Consider the following 20,613-nt stretch of genomic DNA (forward strand, 5'->3'; position numbering starts at 1 on the left):
CCATTTTTCTGTTCTCAGTTCCATGAATTCTGATGAGATCGCTAAACCTCTGGCTGAAATACAGCCCCAAACCGTGACAAGGCCTCCACCGTGTTGGTTTCACAAATTTTGTCCCTCTGTCCTGATCCCCTCTGTACATAATGATAATGATTTGAATTCAAAATTTCAGACTTGTTGCCAGTGATTTGTCAGTATAATTTGGCATACCACAGCTTTTTTCCTTTGTTTTCTTGACATCCACCCTTCCACTGAGACTATTTCTAATGAACAGTAGATGATCAAATAAAGGGCTAAATGCATCTCTCAGGTTCTTTCTTCTTTTTTTCTTTTCTTTTTTAAGGACAGACTGCCCACACTGCAGACATATGCTAAGTTTGTTGCTAATACCTCAGTGGGAATCATATTATTTATGCAAACATCACTATTTTATGCCTGTCAAATTGGGTTATTTTTAACATTCATTATGGATTCAGCTAAAAAATGGAAACAAATGAAATGTTTTGTGATAGGCTGCTAATAAAAGCAGCCTGTCTCCACTTGGGAGCAAAAAATAAAGAAATGAGGGGTGGCTAGTACTTTTACACAACACTGTTTGAAGTGCTTTGTATAATCTGCACAGAATTTGTTCCACTGTTTTTCTGTATAATTTTAGGATTTAAATAAAATTGTTAAATCTAAAGTTAGATACCATTTTCTGAAAAGGGTGTATTCTTAATGACGCTCGCTGAATTAAAATTTGTGTCTATCTTCTCTGGTGTTTAAAGAAACCGATGGGTGAAGTGGAGAAGAAAATCCAGTAAATAAACAATATTATAATGTTTGCTTTTCTTGTTTTTGTTACAAAACTAAAAGTCTGTGTCCTTCATTACATAGACTGAGAAACCTTCCTTCTTTGAATCCTCTCTTTCCTCCTCCAGTTTTTCTTTTGCGTTTTTGGATTAAAACGTTTTTCACTGATTGAGAGTTGTGTTCTGCATGGGAAAAAAGCATATTTTCCCATTTTTGAGAGCTAAGAAACTAGGGCACCCAAAAAATGTGAAGTCAAAGATGTCTGTAAAAAGTCTCAGCAATAAAATCCATTTTTGCTCCTGTGTTTGGATACATCATGTCACATCATCATGGGAAACCACACTGGCAGGAATTACTTCTGCTCAAAATATGCACTTCTCATCAGACTTCTTGATAGTTTTGCAAGACCCCTTTCCCTCCCTTAAATAAATGCCAAGGTTTCTATATGCGTGACACTTTGGTCCAAATTTACAACCATATCTGGACAGTAAATTTTCTACACACAAACATGCTCTGGGAATAAGGAGAATGCTCATCTGAGATTAAAAAAAATGATGTCTTGGTTTGTGGAGTTTTTTTTTTTCTGGTGGAACCCAGCCTACTGCAAAAAGAGAAAAACCCAGAGGTATATGAAGAAATGGCAGAGCTCCCTGCTGCAGTAATGTGGCGATAAAGCACACAGCCAAGCAAAGCCTGGAGAGGCTCCTGGCTTACAGTGATTAATCTGCTGTGTCCAAACAACTCTGTCGCCTTGCACAATGTACTTACAGTTAACAACATGAATGGATTCCACTTATTTATGGGCTTATTTGTCCTTTATATTTAATTAGTTTAATCTACAACTGCACAATATGTTAATTACCATGCAATAATTAATGCTTTTACAACATACCCACTCAGTGTTTCATGTCTGGCTCGATTTAACAACCAAGGCAAAATATGTATTGCTAAATTAGGCAATTAAATGATAACCTTAAGTGACAACTTTGGTTTAATTGCAAATGCATTCTCTACCACACCCAGTGTTGTATATGATAATGCCCATTTTGGATCATTGTACAGGTCAATTTTGACAAACAAAGGCACTCTAAGTGACACTGAAGCTAATGGGAAGAGACTGCAGGGTCATTTTCATTAATTTATTGAGGAACAAAGAAAGATCTGGAAAGAATAACATAGTCTGCATATTTCATTAGAAAAGATAATGGTGTCAAACAAAAACCAAGCAAACCAACTAAAAACTCCAAAAGCTGTAACAAAGTGTTTTTTCTTTCTTTCTTTCTTTCTTTTTTTAATTTGTTATCTGGCGTATTCTAATAAAATATATCTTTCAGTTAATTTATAAGTTAATGCTACATTTACACTGAATAGATTCAGTCTTGTCAGCACTTGTCAGCGAGGGTTGAGCCGCTTTGGAGCAGTGGATCTGTTTGTGTTCTGATCTGTGTTCTGCACAGCGTTCACTTCTCCCGAGCCCACCTCAGTCCCTGAGAATACAAGTAAAGGAGACCATTAGCCTTTCAGTTCATGCAAATGATACATCATATTCAGAATTTTAATTTAGTCCACTTGGCAAGACATTCAGCTTCTACTAGCCCATTGAGAAGTTATTACTAATTACACAAAGGCTTCAAACCTTCAACTTTAAATGAAAATAATATTTCTCCTTTACCTGCTTGTGGTTCATTCTTAAGCTTGCGGGCGATTTTGGCAAAGAAGGTGAGGGTGAGACAAGCTCCGGTTTCTCTGTCACATATGCCTCCCTTGCAGTTGCAGGTCTTACGGCACTCAACCCCATAGGTTCCATAGAGACAGTCTGTAAAGAAAGAAAACATTTATTATTTAGTGGATATTGCTACATCATAAACTGCAAGTCTCAGATTATACAAGGTATGATCATCAAGTTAAATATTCAGCAAGGATGTCCGCATCTGCACATGCTCACAGATGTGTGCCGTTATTTGGGAGAATTTCTAAAACCTTGGGTAAAGGCTGTAATAACATAAATGGATACTGGGTTTGGTGCAGTAACATCAGTGTTACCAAACTGCAGCATGCACAAACAGCTCCCAGATTTTGTAAGGTTATTTGATGAGAAAATACCTTTGCAAATTCCATATTCGTCTCCATAGTCGTCTTCATCCTTGTAGAACTCGCAGAATAATCCCGGTCCGCACTTCACTCCGTGCATCCCCGACACTGTGCGGTAGCAGTGCTCCCCTCTGCCGGCTGCACAGACCTGGCAACAGCCGCAGTCATCCAGGACCGTCCGAGAGCACCGCTGCGTCCCGCCACACCGCTCCGCCGTGCATCTGTCGGGGCAGTTCACCGCGTACTTCACACTGGCGCTCCATGCCTCAGCATCATGCACCACGAGTGAACACGACACTGTGATAAGCAGAAAAAACATCACTGCACGGGAAGAAGCGGAATGAGCAGAAAGCTTGAAAGGGGTGATGCTGTCTTTTGGATGAGTGTCCTGGTGAGACTAGAGAAGCTGAGCACCCCTGCGAGACTTAAGCGGAGTGACCTGTGGTTCATCAGGTTGCATGGTTATCTGCAATGAACAACTTTGTTTTGCACATGGCTTGCTCTCGTCAATTTCCTCATTCCGGTGTTGTTGTCCCCCCCTTTTTTGTCAGTCAGTTTTGTCAGTCCCTTTTTTTAGAAATCCGGCTTGGAAGTGGGATTAACTCTGGACCGCCATCCAGGAATTGAAATTCGTGTGAACTGATGTCACAAGTTTAGTTTGGTTTGTTTTTGTCTGAGTGGGAACCCCCAGAGGTCCGATTGCATTAGGTTTGTCGCCACTGATTCAACTTTAGTTTTGTGCTAGTTACTGGGCCTGTAGCTGTGTGAGAACTCTCATTCGTTAACATGTTACACAATTGGAGATACGTCTTTTTAGCCCCCACAACACACGCAAATTAGTTCCTTGAATTCAGATTGCAATGAATTTTATGTGCACCTGAAATCACAGAGGAAATGCTTTCAAAAATAAATTCATATAAATTTACTATAATGTTTAGCTCCTTGTTAAATTTACTGCATTAATATTGTTGAGTTTTATAGTAAGAAAAGGGGAAATTGAAACGATTCTGATGACAAATCTTTGCTCCCTTGTTATTTTTTTTAAGTTAAAAAGAGCTCCTTACGTTTCTATTTTCGTTTAACCTAAAAAGTAAGGCTGGAAAAATACTATTATTGGACATCAAGAGTAGCAATCATTACAAGATACTAGACATAAGCGACTCAGGAGAACAGAAATGAAACGTGAGAAGGAATTAACCTGGTTCCTAGCCACAGGGTCTATACAGATCCTACATTTCCCATAATGCAACAAAGTTTCAGAGGATCATTCGTCTGTGTTTCTTGTTAATTTTCATTTTGCCTAATTAATACTATTAAGTGCATATTTCCCGTCAGTATTGTATCTTTATAAAACTTCTATAATTTATAATAAGATTTTTTTAAGAGCGGTTTAATGGGGTATAATCATTTTTTCTACAACTGTGGTTTAGGGAATTCAATGTGGCTACAGCCTGTCTCTTGTTTATCCACTTTGACTTTTTCTCTGGCCATGCAGATTTTTTATTTTTATTTTTTTAACAAAAACTCAAAGGTGTTAGTGACGTTAACGAGCTTCGCTCCGAGACACACGGTGGCGGTAACGCGTCGACCAAACACCGACTGCCATCGGGGATTAAAAGTCGTCCGAAGAAGAAGAGGGAGAGCGAGGAGAAGGGTGATGATGATATTTGCGTCCAAGGGAGACCTCACTGGGACACAGCAGGTAACGCAAAACATTCACTGGCGGTGTTTTTTACTGTCAATGTGTCTTATATGTCTTTTCATTTTAAAATTACCTTTACGACGTTAGCGACCCACGCGGGGGTTTATTTTACCGGGAGCTGACAGGCACCAAGTGGAGGGGCTTGGTCGGGTTTTGACAGCCATGGAGCAGACTAGCAACTGCACTGCAGCCAGCGTTAGCTCAGCTGTCACCGCAGACGCAGAATAATGTTACCGGTGTTTGTGAATGACACGGCGGAATCTGCGCTTCACGTTTGTCGGTGTTTTTATTGGTGCAGGTCGGTAGCTACTATGTAACAATAAACCAGAGAGCCACGTAGCAGTAACGGTACTAAATGTTGATATAAGCTTTAAAGTGAGAAGCCAGGACTGTGTCATGCTGTTAATTTAAATACTAAATGTCCTACCGGGTTGTCATAAGCGTGGGTGCCCAAGTCATTTATGCTAGAATTATTATTATTAAATTGTATTCTTCATCATCATCATCATCATCATCATTATTATTATTATTATTATTATTATTATTATTATTGTTGTTGTTGTTGTTGTTAATAAATTTAATGTATTTTTAACCGGTAGCTTGTATTATGGTGAACAAATTCTCTTTGTTATCCAGTCCTGGTTTTGGTTAACTGTCATTCAAGTATTCATTATGCTTTTAGTGATGGGGTTGTCCTGGCAACAGCAGCCCAAACGTTCCTTAATTGGGTCGGCAACTTCCTCCAGCTCATTCTCGAAAACTTCCAAACCCCATCGTGCCGAAAGGGCGTCCTAGTGTCAGCTCACCTCATCCAGCAGTCAGTATGAAGGAGGTTGCGTTTAAAGTCTTGATTATTTTCTTGTGCACGGTAGCTGAGCATAAGCTCAGCTACCGTGCACAAAAATGTAGTCTTAAAGTAAAAATTAAAGAATAAAATAATAATAATAATAATTAAGAAAAATGTACAGATTACATTAAAAAAGATTTTTATGTCGGGAAAGTTGTATTGTTTTATGTGAAAAGCATTTGTTTGTTCCATAGAAAACACATTTAGTGAAATTGAAATTGTCAGATTTTTATCATCCTGGTCCAAAGATTTTGTTTTTTTTTGGAAAATATCACTGCCATGCATGGGAGTTACTGATATACTGCTGCCCCCCCCCCCCCAATTGCTTGATCCCACCTATGGCAGTGGCAATTTTATTTGTATAGCACATTTCTATATACTTAAATTCATTGCATTTAATGCAGAAAAAATCAGAAAAAACAAAACCAACAAACTATGTAGGTTTATTGAGCCTTTGTTTTCATTTTAACCAGTTGGGATCTTTGGCCCAAACTAGTATCTGTTCTAAACAATCAGGAATGGAAGAAGTGTTTTGTGTGTATACTCTAGATACTCTAGATAATGTAGATTGACATTTGCTGACTGAAGTCTGAAATGAGCTGCTTGAAATGAGAACAGAGAACTAAATTCACAACGTGTCCTGAATGTTGATATCCTTAAATACCAGACGGTCTGCAGTGTGTGATGGTTACGTCTTACACTGCTGGCAGTTTCTTGTTGTCGTCTGACCATGGAGCTCACTACTATATCAATGCCTGCTGTTATTTTTGGCCAAAGTGGAAACTATATAGCCCCATGGGCCTCAGGGACAGCAAGAGAAATGAGAGTCTGTGACAGGACTATGGATAAATTTGTGGGCTCACATGTTGAGCAACCGTTAGTTTGGTACAGTTAGAACCAGTAGGGTCATCCGATAATCAACATAATGGTAATCAAGATGGCTAATATCACTGTTTTGTTCACCATTAACTAGAAGTATTAGTTCATGTATGTTTAAAATGATTAAAAAATAATACAGTAAATGTACGAGTGGGTATCAGGTCTACTGGTTAACCTGCTTTAGAATATTTAAGATGAGTGTGCATAAGCAGTGTTTCAGGGGAATGTCATGCCTACTAGTGCTATGAATATGACCTTCGTATTGTGACCGTTACAAGGACTGTTGTGGCTTAGCTTCTGTTATGAATGTAATGACTTTCAAGGGGGTGGATGCAGTTAACCAGCTGGTGTCTGATTATCTGCAAAATATTATGAGTAAAATCATTATTTTCCCCACTAGCTGGAAAGCTGCTTGGCTGGAGATGCATCATTTCCAGGCGACAGAAACAGACACGCTCTTATTTTGGTTGGAAAGCCAACAAAAATGCAGCAGATCACTAGGTGAGGATGTGGGGTTAGGGAACCAACTTTAAATGAATGAATTATGAATTTAAATTTGACATGTGCTATTTTGTATTGCATCCCTTTGTGCTTTGTGGCGTAATAACTTGTAAGACAAACACACCCTCCTCATTAGTGTGGGTGTGCTAGTTAGCTGCCATCATAGGGTGCGCTGACCTATTTCAGTGATACCCACCGGGCCTATGGCAATATCCTGGATGTAGTGTATGTTGGACAAGTGCCGACGCTAAGGAGAAACCCGACACCTTCACACTGAATGCACTTGGCAGGAAAACGCATCAGAACACTGGCTTTCTGCAGCAAATGTTGCCTGTAAATTTGTGATGAAGAGAGATGTGCAATTCTTTGTGTTAATCTGTACTGGAGTGGATATGTGTGAATTTTCTATATTAGACTTTCTTTAAGCCTCATCCTCTCTTTTGATATGTTTTTTTTTTTTTAGGTATACATCAGAGTATAGATAATGCTCAGACATGGTGCCTTGTCAGACCCATGTGTTGCTGAAGTGGCAGGAGCACTTCAATAGCTCCTGGGCGGCAGAGGACAGCCTGCAGACAGCCAGGAGGCATGGTGCTGCCGCGCTCTACGATAAGCTCCTTCACAACAAGGAAGTGGTGACCCTCGCCCAACCTGTTCAAGAACTCGCAGGCCCACGCCTTCCGGACTTCGAATGTGAGTCCAGTGCATCTGCGGAGAAGGAAGAGTACCTGTCCTCCCTGCTTCGTAGCCAGCGATGGCTGGCTCACCGCGTGCTGACGCAAACCTCCTACACCGTGGATCTCCACCACAGGCTGGTAGTTCTACAGAGGATCTACTATGCACTTCACAGCAAATACCATGACAAATTCCGTGTGCAGCTGCCCTCCCACTCCAAAGACAGCGGAACTGAATGTGGGCAAATTGAGCCGGCCTCAGAGCCTTTCCTACCAGGGGGAGCATCCAAAATCAAGTCGGGTACAGATGTTCTAATAGAAATGGGTGTCAGGACTGGCTTGAGTCTGCTCTTCTCGCTACTGCAGCAGAACTGGAGATACGCAGCTTCTATTCATCCAGAGTCTGTGCTTTGCAACGATGTGCTCAACACAGCGTCCTCTGTCCTGACTTCGCTGCCACCACTCTCTCTGGCTAATGAGAATAAGATCCCGTCAGTGGGTCTGGACTGTCTGGCACAGGTGGCTGACTTCCTGAAGAAGACATCGGTCAGCAGCGGGAACGGTGGCGCAGACCCGATTGGTCGGAGGCTGGCGCTGGAGCTGCTGCTCGGCCTGGCCATGCAGAGAGGCTCCCTGAAGTTTCTGCTAGAGTGGGTGGAGGTAGCCTTGGCTGCTTCCATGTCCTCTTCCACCCCTACACTGTCTTCCTCTTCCTCCTCCTCCTCCTCACTGAGCTCCCAGCAGTCAGCCGGTGTGGGCTTTGATGTCATCCATCAAACTCTTCTCCAAATGAGGCAATATTCGGTATGCGACTTGTTTTCATATCAGTCTTTGGAGTAATCGTACTTTTTTAATGTTACACTCGGTCACTGATGGTATTTCTTTAATTGCCTGAGATAGATTTGTCCTGCAATCATGTGATATATTGGACATATTAGTTTACAGAAGTTTAAGTACAATCAGTTCACATGCTGTGGCTCTGTTCCACTTTCAGAGTGATTTGAATTAGAGCCACGGTTGCTTCATGCGTTTATTTTTGGTAACTTTCACAGCCTTTCATGAACATACTGATAAAAGCCCCATTGTCTCTAAAGTAGGAAAATGGCTTTTCACGTTCATGCTTCTGTAGGCTGTCCTTTTCAGAAATGAAGTGTGTCATTGAAGCTTGTAGATGGGTTAATGTGCAGATAAGGATTAGGATTGAGTCAGCCTTGCTGTCCTCTATAGATATGCACATTGAGTCATCCTTTAGCAGGTTAATCAGCTTTGTAATATTTCTGTACAAATGGCAACCAGAGATGGCCGTTGCCAATGACTTCATTATATTGCACATTATTTATCACGTAGAGGTGGTCAAATTCAGTCTAAGTATTGGAGTCATAGCTGGTGCAGCTAGGCTGAATTACATTTAATTGGCCTTATCTAACAAAGTGGCTGGTGAGTGTAAAAGATGAAGATTGCTCATTTGTTTCTAGTGAGACAAATACAAGTTGAATACAGCCTGCTGCTTTCTCCACTCACTAGTGTGCCTACAAAGAGCTATGTTGTTGCCTGCTTGTCTTCTGTCTCTGTTTGATCATGCTGTGGCATGTCGCTGTTCTTAAGGAGAGAAATGTTTTTCCTTCTGATACATCAGGTTTTGAAATATTTGGTACCGAAAACAACAGGCTGCAAATACAAGTTCATTTTGTTATAAATCCAAATCTGCATGCAACATTTACATACACTGAATGTCAGGTCAAAGTGAAAACGTACTATGCTGAAGGATCAACAACAACTATTTATTTCTAGGGTTTTCGTGGCGATCCCGTCAATACTCAGGTGCTTAAGAAGGATGCAGATGGACATTGTCGACTCTCCCAGGCAGCTCTCTGCTTATTTGAAGAGGTGAGTGAAGTCTTATTGACATGCATATCGACACTATTAAGAATTCATGGCCGTTTACAGTAACTGACCTGAAAGGCTTCTCTCTACGCCGACAGATTTGTAACCTAGCGTCCTACTGCCTGTGCTCATGTAGCACGGATGCAGCTGCTCCCGGCACTGAGAGCAATACAGTCATGGTGTATGTGTGGGGCAGCAACAGCAGCCATCAGCTGGCAGAGGGGACACTGGAGAAAATCCTGCTGCCAAAACTGACACAGGGCTTCAGTGATGCCCAAATGGTATGACAAGCCACAAGGGTAGGGCTTAAACTAATTCAATGAAATGATTAATGTTCCTATTATTTATTGAAGTTTTTACACTTGATAATCTCTAATTTTGTGGTGGTATTAATAGATTTTCCACATGCCTCACACTTGAGGTGGGTTTTGTCTTTTTAAAAAATGGTTACAGATGTTAAAAATCCCAACTGTGCTAACAAACCAAAAATTCCAAATAAAACAGGTGAAAATGCGGTCTTTGATTTGAGTGCTGTATTGAATGTGTTGTTGTGAGTTTATAAAATTGAAAGCACACCAGAACTACATTAATAAATCATTAGAATTATCTTAGCGTGCCAGTTTACATTTCCTATGCTGTCCACTTTAATCTTCTGTTAGATTGAAGCAGGCCAGTACTGCACCTTCTCTGTGTCTGCGGATGGCTCAGTGAAAGCATGTGGGAAGGGCAGCTATGGCCGTCTGGGCTTGGGGGACTCCAACAACCAGTCTATGCCCAAGAAGCTTGTACTTGAACCACACAGGAACATTAAGAAAGTGTCCTCCTCCAAGGGCTCCGATGGTCACACTTTGGCCATCACTGTCGAGGGAGAGGTAAGAAGTTAGAATGACTATTAGTAAATATTTTAAAGGTTTGCATGCGGGATTTGTGACACTACAACTGCCATATAATATGTATACACTCACTGGAGATTTTATTAGGTACATCTTTCTGGTACCAGGTTGGACTTTTGTCTAGAAACTTGCTTTAACTCTTCATGGCACAGATTCAGCAAGGTGCTGGAAATATTTATCAGAAATATTGTCCATATTACCACCATAGCATCACACATGCATTAATGAGCAGTTGAACAGGTATACCTGATAACATTGTGAAAAAGTGATGGAGCTTTCCCACTTTTCAAAGGCCAGTTTGGTAATATTTTAAACTTCCCACATTTCACACCCACTCAAACATCCGCATGTGTGGGTGATGATTTATACTTGTTGTAATTCACTGTCTTCCACTACCACTGCATTTTAATTAAACCGATTAATAAGGTGTAAATTGTCAAATATTTCTTTCAGGTCTTCAGCTGGGGTGATGGAGAATATGGGAAACTGGGCCATGGCAACAGTGCTACACAAAAGTATCCCAAAATCATACAAGGACCGCTGCTGGGCAAAGTAAGCAGGAAATGGCAGCTTGTAGGGAAAAAAATGTTGGTAAAATGTTATAAGCCAATTGATTTTAGCATAATTATAAATAAATAGTGGTGTTTTTTGTTGTTGTTGTTGTTGTTGTTGTTGTTTTTATTTTATTTTATTTTTTACACAGGTTGTTGTTTGTGTGTCTGCTGGCTACAGACACAGTGCTGCTGTGACTAATGATGGAGAGCTTTATACATGGGGCGAAGGGGACTTTGGCAGACTTGGTACACAGCTTATTTTTCAAATTGCTCGATCTTGTCTCAGCCACTTCAAAGCGATGTCATTCCTCTGGTAGCATAGCAACAACCTCTGATGTCCTGTGTCCAGGTCAAAGTGACAGCCAAAGTCGGAACATGCCCACACTAGTGAAGGATATCAGTGGTGTCGGGCAGGTGGCCTGTGGCAGCTCCCACACCATCGCTGTGGCTCAGGATGGGCGTACTGTGTGGTCCTTTGGAGGAGGGGATAACGGTGAGTGGATGGTATACTGTTCGATTTTAACACAGTTAGTGTAATTTAAGTACTTTCAAAGCAAGATTTCATGTGTGTGACAGTGCCACAGCAGTATATGTTGTGCCCTATCATGCTCAGATATGACTCATCCTTGCAGGTAAACTGGGTCACGGAGACACCAATCGTGTGTATCGGCCCAAGGTCGTAGAATCCCTGCATGGATTCATCATCAGGAAAGTGTGTGCTGGTAGCCAGTCATCTCTGGCCCTAACCTCTGCAGGACAGGTGAGATGAAGTGTTTTTGGTTAGATTTTAATTAATTAAACCACCTATTGTGTGTGAAGTCTTTGAAAAAACACATGATCTAAAACTAATTTGTAGACAAAAAAGAAAAAAACTATTTGGTGAAGGCTTTTATTTTAAAGGGATACACCAAAGTCTTATTAACAAATGTTGCTTTCATTCTCTATTAGCACTTCTTTAGTATAAAGTTGTAGTTCTGACCATTAATTCATTAGTGTTTACCACATAATTACTACAGACAAATATTCTGTAGATGAATCCGTCAGTAATTCATAGATTTAAAAACAAAACATTTTCTTTCTTTAGGTGTTTGCGTGGGGCTGTGGCTCATGTTTAGGATGCGGGTCCTCTGAAACAACAGCTCTGAGGCCCCGGTTGATAGAAGACCTGAGCATCACCAAGATTATTGATATCTCATGTGGAGACAGCCACTGTTTGGCCCTGTCCCACGGTAAGACATCAGCAGCAGCTCACATTCCCTTAACAGATGATTATTACACTTACAATAAAAGAAATGTGCTCCAGCTGCAACGTACCTGGTTTTCTTTTCATCAGAGAACGAAGTGTATGCATGGGGAAATAACACCATGGGCCAGTGTGGGCAGGGTCACACTTCTACACCTATTTCCAAACCCAAGAAAGTGCTTGGTTTAGAGGGCATTTCGATACAGCAAATTACAGCTGGCACTTCTCACAGTCTGGCTTGGACCGCAGTTCCAACTGACAGGTAATCCCTTAGCTAATCATTAAACCAAAGTACAGTGTACCTCTGTTGCTCTGTGCTGTCCACCCGTATGATTTTAATACAGTTTGAAGCAGAATGTAAAGAAATTGGTGGAGAACCAACACTTTTAAACAGAACCGTGTTTCATATTAGTTATTAAATATTTGTGCTTCTGCTTTCAGGCAGCTTGTGGCGTGGCACAGGCCCTTCTGTGTGGACTTGGAGGAGAGTACGTTCACTTATTTACGCAACTTCCTGGAAAGCTATTGTGATGGAATTAGTAACGACACCCCACCAGCTCCCTTCGTTTGTAAAAGGTGTGATATTTACATTCAGTTGGCAAAAACATACTCATCTACCTCAAGGAAATTTCATTCAAACTAAAATTATATGAATTTCTCTGTGCCTCAGGGACCACCATCATTTTATTTTGCTGTGCATGAAGCTGCTGTCCATCCACTTGTCCCTGGCCCACGCTGGAGGCACTGGTGCTATGGTTCTGGGTGCTCAGGGCAGGCCCCTGAGAAACCTACTCTTCAGGCTAATAGACACTGACATGCCAGACTCCATACAACAAGTAAGCGGACTATTTTTTGAAGTATTCCTACAGTGACAGCAGGTTTAATACAGCAGTAGGGTTGTGCTGGTGCTGGTTTATAAACCAGAACATTATGGAGCTCACCAAGAACCCTATTAATCTGAGATTTTCAAGCTTCCTGGTTGAATTTAACCACAAGTCCGTTTCATGAAATATTTTGGCATGGATATTTATTCCGTGCCAGGAGCAGGGGCTGCACTCCAAGACCAGGCTTATATTCTTACCAGTTCCTTTTTCAAGTAATTCAGTTCTTATATATATTTTACTTTATTTTTGTTAACCTGCATTAAAAAAAGAAACACACCGGTACATATTTCCATTCAGTCAAGTACTTTTACTAAACAATTCATTTCAGTTTTATTTCTCTAGCACCAAATCACAGCAACAGTCCATTCATAGTGCTTTATATTGTAAGGTAAAGACCTAAAACATAGAGAGAAAACTCTGTTACCATTATTTTTTTTCTAACTCTTCAAGGGGTATTAAGGACCTTATTATATATTTTGTCTTGTTCTGTGTGTCTGTGTTATATGTGTTATTGCAGGTTTGCAGATGATTGTATATGGCTGTTAAATTGACATCAGTGGTTAGGGCACTATATAAATTCCAGTATACATGTATATAAACTTCATTGGAGAAAAAGTTTTACAAGCTTCCATTCTGTGTAATCAGACATGTGGCCAACGTGTTTATTTATTGAAAGAAGCACTAACTGTTGATCTCATGTATTTTGATGATGATGATGATTGTTACCCTTCCTATCAATCCTCAGGCAGTTTTGAACACGCTGTCTATTGGTGCGGCCCTGCTGTTGCCTCCACTTCGGGAGAGAACGGAGCTGCTCCTCTCACTCCTTCCTCAGGGCCCTCAGAGTTTGAATGTTCTTTCCAAAGGACAGGTATGAAGGTTCTGTTTTAGCAGCGCTGCAGTGACAGGATGTGTATTTTCCACATTTGTGTCTTAGCTCATTAGAAATAGTCTGCTTTGAATTTTTAACCACTGTTTATTTTGTGTATTTAAACTGTTTTAAATAAGAATTCATCCATCACTGCTAGTTTTTCCTGGTTTTAGTAATGACAGTGAACTGGATAGCTAACAAATGGATGGATATTTGGAGCCAGATAACAGTGTCTGCTAAATTGATGTGCTTAGTTGGAGTGTTGCTTGGCAATGTGTTGAAGACTGCTGGAACGCTGTGAAAACAAGTGATAGTGAAATTGTTAAGACTTCTCTGCAGCAATGTTTCTGATAAATTCACATTTAAATTATGAAGAGCTAGACCATCTGTTCTTCTTCACTCTGTGTCTTTTAAAGCGTCTTCAGTTAGACATGGTCCTCAGCAGCCTTCAGGACCAGAGCCACGTAGCCTCTCTTCTAGGTTACAGCAATTTTGGAGAAGTGACAGCCCTGGGGCCTCCAGTGACTCCTTTGTCAGTCCGACAACCCTCTTCATCCAGCTCTGTTGACGCCTGTGACCCTCTGCACTTAGCAGAGGTGCTGCTGAGAACCCTGCTGCTTAGCATAGGATTTTACACGGTAGGAAATAGAGGCATTTGTGTGTGTGTGACTTGTCTGTGAGTTAAATGGGGAAAGATTTCACTTTAGGTTGAATTAGTGCTTTCAGGGTTAATTTTGAACTTTTCTTTCCCATGTCAAATTTTGTTTTCCTAAATTTTGTATTTATGTTTTTTAACTCTGTTACGGATGTTTGTACTGAACTGTTGAGGTAAAGGGAGCATAGCTGAAAGCTTTGAATTTACTAGGCCACCTACATCCCAACCCTCACCTATGGTCATGAAATCTGGGTAAAGATCAAAAGAGTAGGATCACAAATACAAGCGTTTGAAATGAGTGCCCTCTGTAAGGTGGCTGGGCTCAGCCATAGAGAGGAAGGTACTGTAAGAAGCATCCACAGAGATCTTGGAGTACTGCCCCTGCTCCCGTATGTCAAAAGGACACAGATGGTTTAAGAATCTTAGGTTTAGGATTAGTCCTGGGTGCCTCCCTTTGGAGGTGTTCCAGGCACACTCAATCAGGAAGAGACCCCTGGGTAGACCCAGATTATGGATGGATGTTTTAATAAATAAAGACTTTAATCAATAGTGTGTCAGTGGGGTTTGATAAGTAGTTTTGTTTAAAGTTTTAGCAGGTTTTCTGAATATTGTGCACATTTTTACTGTTCAGTCAGACTGTTCCATCCATCCATTTTCTTCCGCTTTTCCGGGGCTGGGTTTAGGGGGCAGCAGCCCAAGCAGAGAAGCCCAGACCTCCCTCTCCCCAGCCACCTCCTCCAGCTTATCCGGGGGAACACCAAGACGTTCCCAGGCCAGCCGACAGATATAATCTCTCCAGCGTGTCCTGGATCTGCCCCGGGGCCTCCTCCTGGTGGGACATGCCCGGAAAACCTCGCCCAGGAGGCGCCCAGGGGCATCCTTGTCAGATGCCCGAACCACCTCAACTGGCTCCTTTCGATGTGGAGGAGCAGCGGCTCTACTCTAAGCCCCTTCCGAATGGCCAAACTTCTCACCCTATCTGTAAAAGAGACGCCAGCCACCCTTCTCAGGAACCCCATTTTCTGGCGCTTGTATTCGTGATCTCGTTCTTTAGGTCACTACCCACAGCTCGTGACCATAGGTGAGGGTAGGGGTGTAGATCGACCGGTAGATTGAGAGCTTCGCTTTTATACTCAGCTCTCTCTTCACCAATCCGTCTGTCGATCTCCTGCTCCCTTCTCCCATCACTTGTGAACAAGACCCCGAGATACTTAAACTCCTCCACTTGGGGCAGGGTCTCATCCCTGACTCGGAGTAGGCACTCCACCCTTTTCCGGCTGAGGACCATCGCCTCAGATTTGGAGGTGCTGATTCTCATTCCCACCGCTTCACACTAGGGCTGCCACAAATGATTATTTTGATAGCCGACTAGTCACTGATTATTTTTGCAATTAGTCGACTAATCAGATCATCATCCATTGGACGTAAAACGTACAGCTTATTGCACCAGCAGCATCTGCTCTTATATAACTATCATTAGCTTACAGCTTTAAGTGTTTAAGGTATGTGCTAACTAAAAATAAAGACAAGATGATAGTTTATTAAATTTTAATGAAATTTGCAGATTGTTTCGGTGAAGTTTAATAAACTCCTTGCTATCTAAAATATAACAGGACACCGGAGTATATTGTGAGCATTTCACACTTCTGATAATCAGTTGTCTGCTTCACGTTTATTCAGCTGTGTAAAAACTATAACTTTAATCTCAGCCAAACCAATTTACTCAGGAACAAATAAAATACTAAAAAAAAGCCAAATAATATCATTTTTAAGTTATCTAAGTGACTTATGTATGTTTAACCTGAGTAGCGAAAGACGGTGGTGGGTTTGAAAACGATTTGCTGGGAGTCCGGTGTTCTCACGGGCTCCAGTGAGCCTTGCCCCCGGCTAGCTATCGAGCTAGTGGGTAACAGACGTCTCCGAAATCATCTGAGCGATTTTGAAAATATGTGGTGTCTTGATAAACTGAGCAGATATTTGAGGTTTACACAGCTACATTCTCACCTGAAAATATGTCAAACGTTTATTTTGTGACCCAGAAAGAATAATAAGAGTAATATTAAAACGAAGTAGCTGCCGTTGGAAACTGAGCAGGGCTGCGCTATGAATTCTGGGACACAGCTTCTTCTTCTTCGGGGTTTAACGGCAGCTGGCATCCTTGTACATGCAGTGCTGCCATCTTCTGTTTCAGTCCGTTATTACACTCTTAAATCCTACTACTTATTCCTGCGTCTTTTGGGATCTAACAAAGCTTCAAACGACGCGCCGACTATTAAATCAGTCGTCGACGATTTTAATAGTTGACGTAATCGTGACTAGTCGACTTCACACCTAGAAATTCTGTCCATAAAAATTATGAACAGAATCGGTGACAAAGGGCAGCCCTGGCGGAGCCCATCACCCACCAGGAACAAGTCCGACTTATTGCCGGCTATGCAGACCAAACTCTTGCAACGGTTGTATAAGGACTGAATGGCCCGTAGCAATGGGCCAGTCACCTCATACTCCCATACTCTGATCTCCACGCACCATTGCAGAGACATGTCAACCCAGATAGCCCTACAACATCCAGAGCCTTCAGGAACTCGGGGCGGACCGCTTGGCCTGTCGGTACCTATCAGCTGCCTCCGGAGTCCCACAGGCTAACCAAGCCCGGTAGGACTCTTTCTTCAGCTTGGTGGCTCCCCTCACCTCTGGTGTCCACAATTTGGTTCGGGGATTACCACCACGACAGGCACAAACTACCTTGCGGCCGCAGCTCAGTGCAGCAGCTTCGGCAATGGAGGTGCTGAACATGGTCCATTCGGACTCAATGTCCCCAGTCTCTCTTGGAATGCTATTGAAGCTCTGCCAGAGGTGTGCGTTGACGATCTCACGGGGGCAACTCCAGACTGAGACAGAGTCCAGCCCCTCTCCAGGAGACTGGTTCCAGAGCCCAGGCCATGCGTTGAGGTGAGCCCGACTATATCTAGCCGGTACCTCTCAACCTCGCACACTAGCTCAGGCTCCTTCCCCACCAGAGAGGTGACATTCCATGTCCCAATTGCCAGTCTTTGTAGCCAGGAATCGGTCCGCCAGGACCTCCGCTCCTGGCCGCCGCCCGACTCATATATATATTTTTCTATGTTTACATTTCATTTCAAATCATCTATTTTTGTATTTAGCTATCTCACACACTGATCCTTTGTTCCCGTTCTTCCTAATGCTTTCTGTTGGTCTTTATCTTCATACAGGAGCAGCAATTTGGGGAACTGGAAAAAAACAGCGACAAGCAGCTTGTTGGCGATAGTCAGGGACAAATGGATCCTCCTTCTCACTTTCACCAGCTGCTTTCTGGACTTCACAAACACCTGCTTGCTCATTGCTACATCAGTTCCAGCCCCGAGGTAAACAAGGAACTCTGCCAAATGTGAAGGAAAATGAGTGGTACCTCATCAGAAATGAGCACTTCAATAGAAAGCGAATGACACATTTCTAAATGTTTCAGGGTACAATGTGCTGGCATACCAAACCTTAGTATTGCAGTTGCATTTAAGTTTGCATTTTTGGCTCTGTAGGATGACAGCAGTGTAGCACTGCTTCGTGAGCATCTTTACCTGCTGCTTCCCTGCGCTACTGAGACCCTCAGGAGATCAACCAAATTGTTAAAGGAGATTGCCCCAGACAAACAAATCATCAAAAAGCTGCAAGGTAAGAAAAATGGCTTTAGTGTTTGGCAAGTGTGCGCTATTTTCACCTAGCTACACCACTTAAAAAGGGATTTTCTGCTGCTCTTTTATTTACAAAAAACACAAAATCACTTCCCTTCTAATCATTTATATATCTGAAAAGTAATTTTTAATCTCTACTTGGCTGCTATATTTATTGTTTATATTTATCATCACTTCAGTTAGTTTAATCCCTTTACTCCTCTCACCTCTTGTCCCAGTGGTGTTATACAATTCAGTGTCTGGCAGCCTGCTGTGCCAAGTAATGTACTCCTTGCTCCTGCTGCCCCTGGGCACAGTTCAACCTTTGCTGAGCCATCTACTGGGCTTGCTGGAGCAGCTCAATGACTTCAACAGGTTGCTGCCAGAGACTGTCTTGCTGGAGGAACAAGAACTAGGAGTGAAAGATCAGAAAACCTGCTCAGGTAAGCTCAATGCCCCTTAGATTTATGCTGGACATTTATTTCTTTAGCATTGTTTGCTGCATTGTTACACTAGACCAATCTAACAATCTCAAGTGATATTTCTTATAGATAAAAGTGAAGAAAACACAAGCATTGGGCCGCAGGAGGAGGAGGAGTGCAGATGGGCCTGGCTGTTGGACCTGGAAAGGTCTGTAGCGCTGGCAGTTGGCCGCTGCCTCGGTGGTATGCTGCAAGGCTCGCCGCTGTCCCTCCAGGAGAAAGTGTCAGAGGTCTGGCTATCAAATGTCCTCTTCAGGAATGGCCTGGAGATGGACTTTGAACAGCTGGGTAGGAAAACATGCTGCTGGCTCTTCAGGTTTTCACATGTGCAAATGCTTCGTAAATCCTTAATGCAAGATTTATTTTGCACCATATTACCATGATCGGTTTGGTAATAATAAAAGCCTTCATTTAGCTGTGCCAAATGGCATTAGTTATTTTTAATAGCTCCAGGCCAAGAGGATATTACAGTCACGGCAATTGTTTTAGTTTTAGGCTACGTTCACACTGCAGGTCTTAATGCTTAATTCCGATTTTTTGATCAAATCCGATTTTTTTGTCTGCTTGTTCACACTACAATTAAAATGCGACAGCAGAACGCGCTCTACTGTGTGAATGCTCAAAGCAGCCCGCATGCGCAAAAGAAGACGTCACACACAACGCGCTCTGTTTAGACCCAGAGCAAACTATATTGTTTGACTGACGGCCCTTAATATAAAGACTTCGGATTTTACGTTTCCCAATTTTTGCTTTAAGTTATTTTGTTATTTACATAATAATGTAAATAACCTAATAATGATCCTTATTGCTGTTTTAGAGGAGCGGTGCTTCAAAGGATAGTTGCAGATTTCTGTCAGAATCTGCAGATTATACAGTACAAATAAAATGTTCACGTTGTCTTCCCAACAGTTTCACTAACATCTACACTGGATGGCCAGGAAGCGTTCGTGATGTCTTCTCGGGCGCTGATAATTGGCGTCTGTCTTGTGTCGGTGATGTAAAAGACGGATTTAATGCGACATGACCGTTCAAACAGCAGTCGCTTTCTAAAACATTGGATATGTATCGGATTCAGTACCACATACGAAAGTGACCCAGATCGGATTTGAAAATATCGGATTTGTGCCGTTCAAACTGTCATACCATGATCGGATATAGGTCGCATAGGGTCAAAAAAATCGGATTTAATGCGCTTCCGCCTGCAGTGTGAACGTAGCCTTATTCACGATAAAAATATATACATTTAAGATACTGTGCCACACAGAAGCCTGACCTTTTTAAATGAAAGGTATCATTATCGTTATTCTTAAAGAACAAAGAAAATAGTCTGAGTTAATCCTGAGCAGTTTTCATTAACATTCTACATGTTGCTTTAATCTGTAGACTCAAGCATGACATGGCTGACCGAGGTAGTGCTGCTGGGCAGTACTGATGCCAGACTCACTGAGCTGAGCTTGACTGAAGAAACCCGGACTTTACTGGAACTGGCACTGGGCTCATCCAGAGGACTTGCAGGTGGCATATGGCAGAAGATGGAGGATTATGCTCACGGCAAAGGTACTTGTGCTTGTTTATGTGTATAATTTTGAAAGTGTATATTGTTAATAATACAGCTTATATTGAACTAACTTCCTATTTTGAGAATCTTGTTTTTAAGATGTATTTAAATTTTGGTTAAATGTGGAAAGTTTTTCTTTGTGTCTTTTTAAAATTGATCTGTATTGATTGCTTTGATAGCAGAATGGGAGAATGGAGGCTCTTCAGGTGATTGTTTGCTGCAAATTGTGTGCCGCTGCTGTCTGGCTGCTCTCCTGAAACACACGGGCCTGCAGAGTGAGGCCTGTTGGCAGGACAGGTCAGTTTACTGAAGCAGTCAAAGATCTATTGGACAACACTGAAGGGGTTTCTAGTATGTCAAACTTTTTCTTCCTGCCTCAGTGTATATTATTGTATAACCTGTTCCACTGTGTTTATC

At 41.9% G+C, this 20,613-nt stretch overlaps 2 protein-coding genes across 6 annotated transcripts in view; one reads left to right on the top strand and one right to left on the bottom strand.

The window, feature by feature from the left end:
• Nucleotides 1-1,914: 1,914 nt before the first annotated feature.
• Nucleotides 1,915-3,405, bottom strand: esm1 (endothelial cell-specific molecule 1). The gene is made up of 3 exons (XM_026176911.2): nt 2,893-3,405; nt 2,462-2,605; nt 1,915-2,276 (listed from the first exon to the last, which is right to left on the bottom strand). Exons 1-3 carry the CDS (start codon nt 3,197-3,199, stop codon nt 2,182-2,184), a joined length of 546 nt encoding a protein of 181 aa, XP_026032696.1. The 5' UTR covers nt 3,200-3,405; the 3' UTR covers nt 1,915-2,181.
• A 654-nt stretch (nt 3,406-4,059) lies between these two features.
• LOC113025617 (putative E3 ubiquitin-protein ligase HERC1) overlaps nt 4,060-20,613 on the top strand; it is a 48,392-nt gene continuing 31,838 nt past the window's right edge. For 2 of the 5 annotated variants that reach the window (XM_080304174.1, XM_026173555.2), the window contains exons 1-20: nt 6,984-8,287; nt 9,275-9,370; nt 9,466-9,648; nt 10,027-10,239; nt 10,714-10,812; nt 10,964-11,060; nt 11,164-11,307; nt 11,447-11,574; nt 11,899-12,043; nt 12,148-12,319; nt 12,499-12,633; nt 12,728-12,893; nt 13,687-13,812; nt 14,229-14,450; nt 17,701-17,853; nt 18,025-18,157; nt 18,396-18,599; nt 18,708-18,926; nt 20,022-20,195; nt 20,376-20,493. In XM_080304174.1, the coding sequence (XP_080160300.1) occupies nt 7,304-8,287; nt 9,275-9,370; nt 9,466-9,648; nt 10,027-10,239; nt 10,714-10,812; nt 10,964-11,060; nt 11,164-11,307; nt 11,447-11,574; nt 11,899-12,043; nt 12,148-12,319; nt 12,499-12,633; nt 12,728-12,893; nt 13,687-13,812; nt 14,229-14,450; nt 17,701-17,853; nt 18,025-18,157; nt 18,396-18,599; nt 18,708-18,926; nt 20,022-20,195; nt 20,376-20,493 (3,911 nt within the window). In that variant the 5' untranslated portion in view covers nt 6,984-7,303. Of the gene's footprint in view, nt 4,583-6,982; nt 8,288-9,274; nt 9,371-9,465; nt 9,649-10,026; nt 10,240-10,713; nt 10,813-10,963; nt 11,061-11,163; nt 11,308-11,446; nt 11,575-11,898; nt 12,044-12,147; nt 12,320-12,498; nt 12,634-12,727; nt 12,894-13,686; nt 13,813-14,228; nt 14,451-17,700; nt 17,854-18,024; nt 18,158-18,395; nt 18,600-18,707; nt 18,927-20,021; nt 20,196-20,375; nt 20,494-20,613 lie in introns of those variants that run through there. The other 3 variants (XM_026173550.2, XM_026173554.2, XM_026173553.2) reach the window with 3 other exon arrangements.

This window comes from Astatotilapia calliptera, chromosome 7 (genome assembly GCF_964374335.1).
Source record: "Astatotilapia calliptera chromosome 7, fAstCal68.1, whole genome shotgun sequence".
Lineage (NCBI taxonomy): Eukaryota > Metazoa > Chordata > Actinopteri > Cichliformes > Cichlidae > Astatotilapia > Astatotilapia calliptera.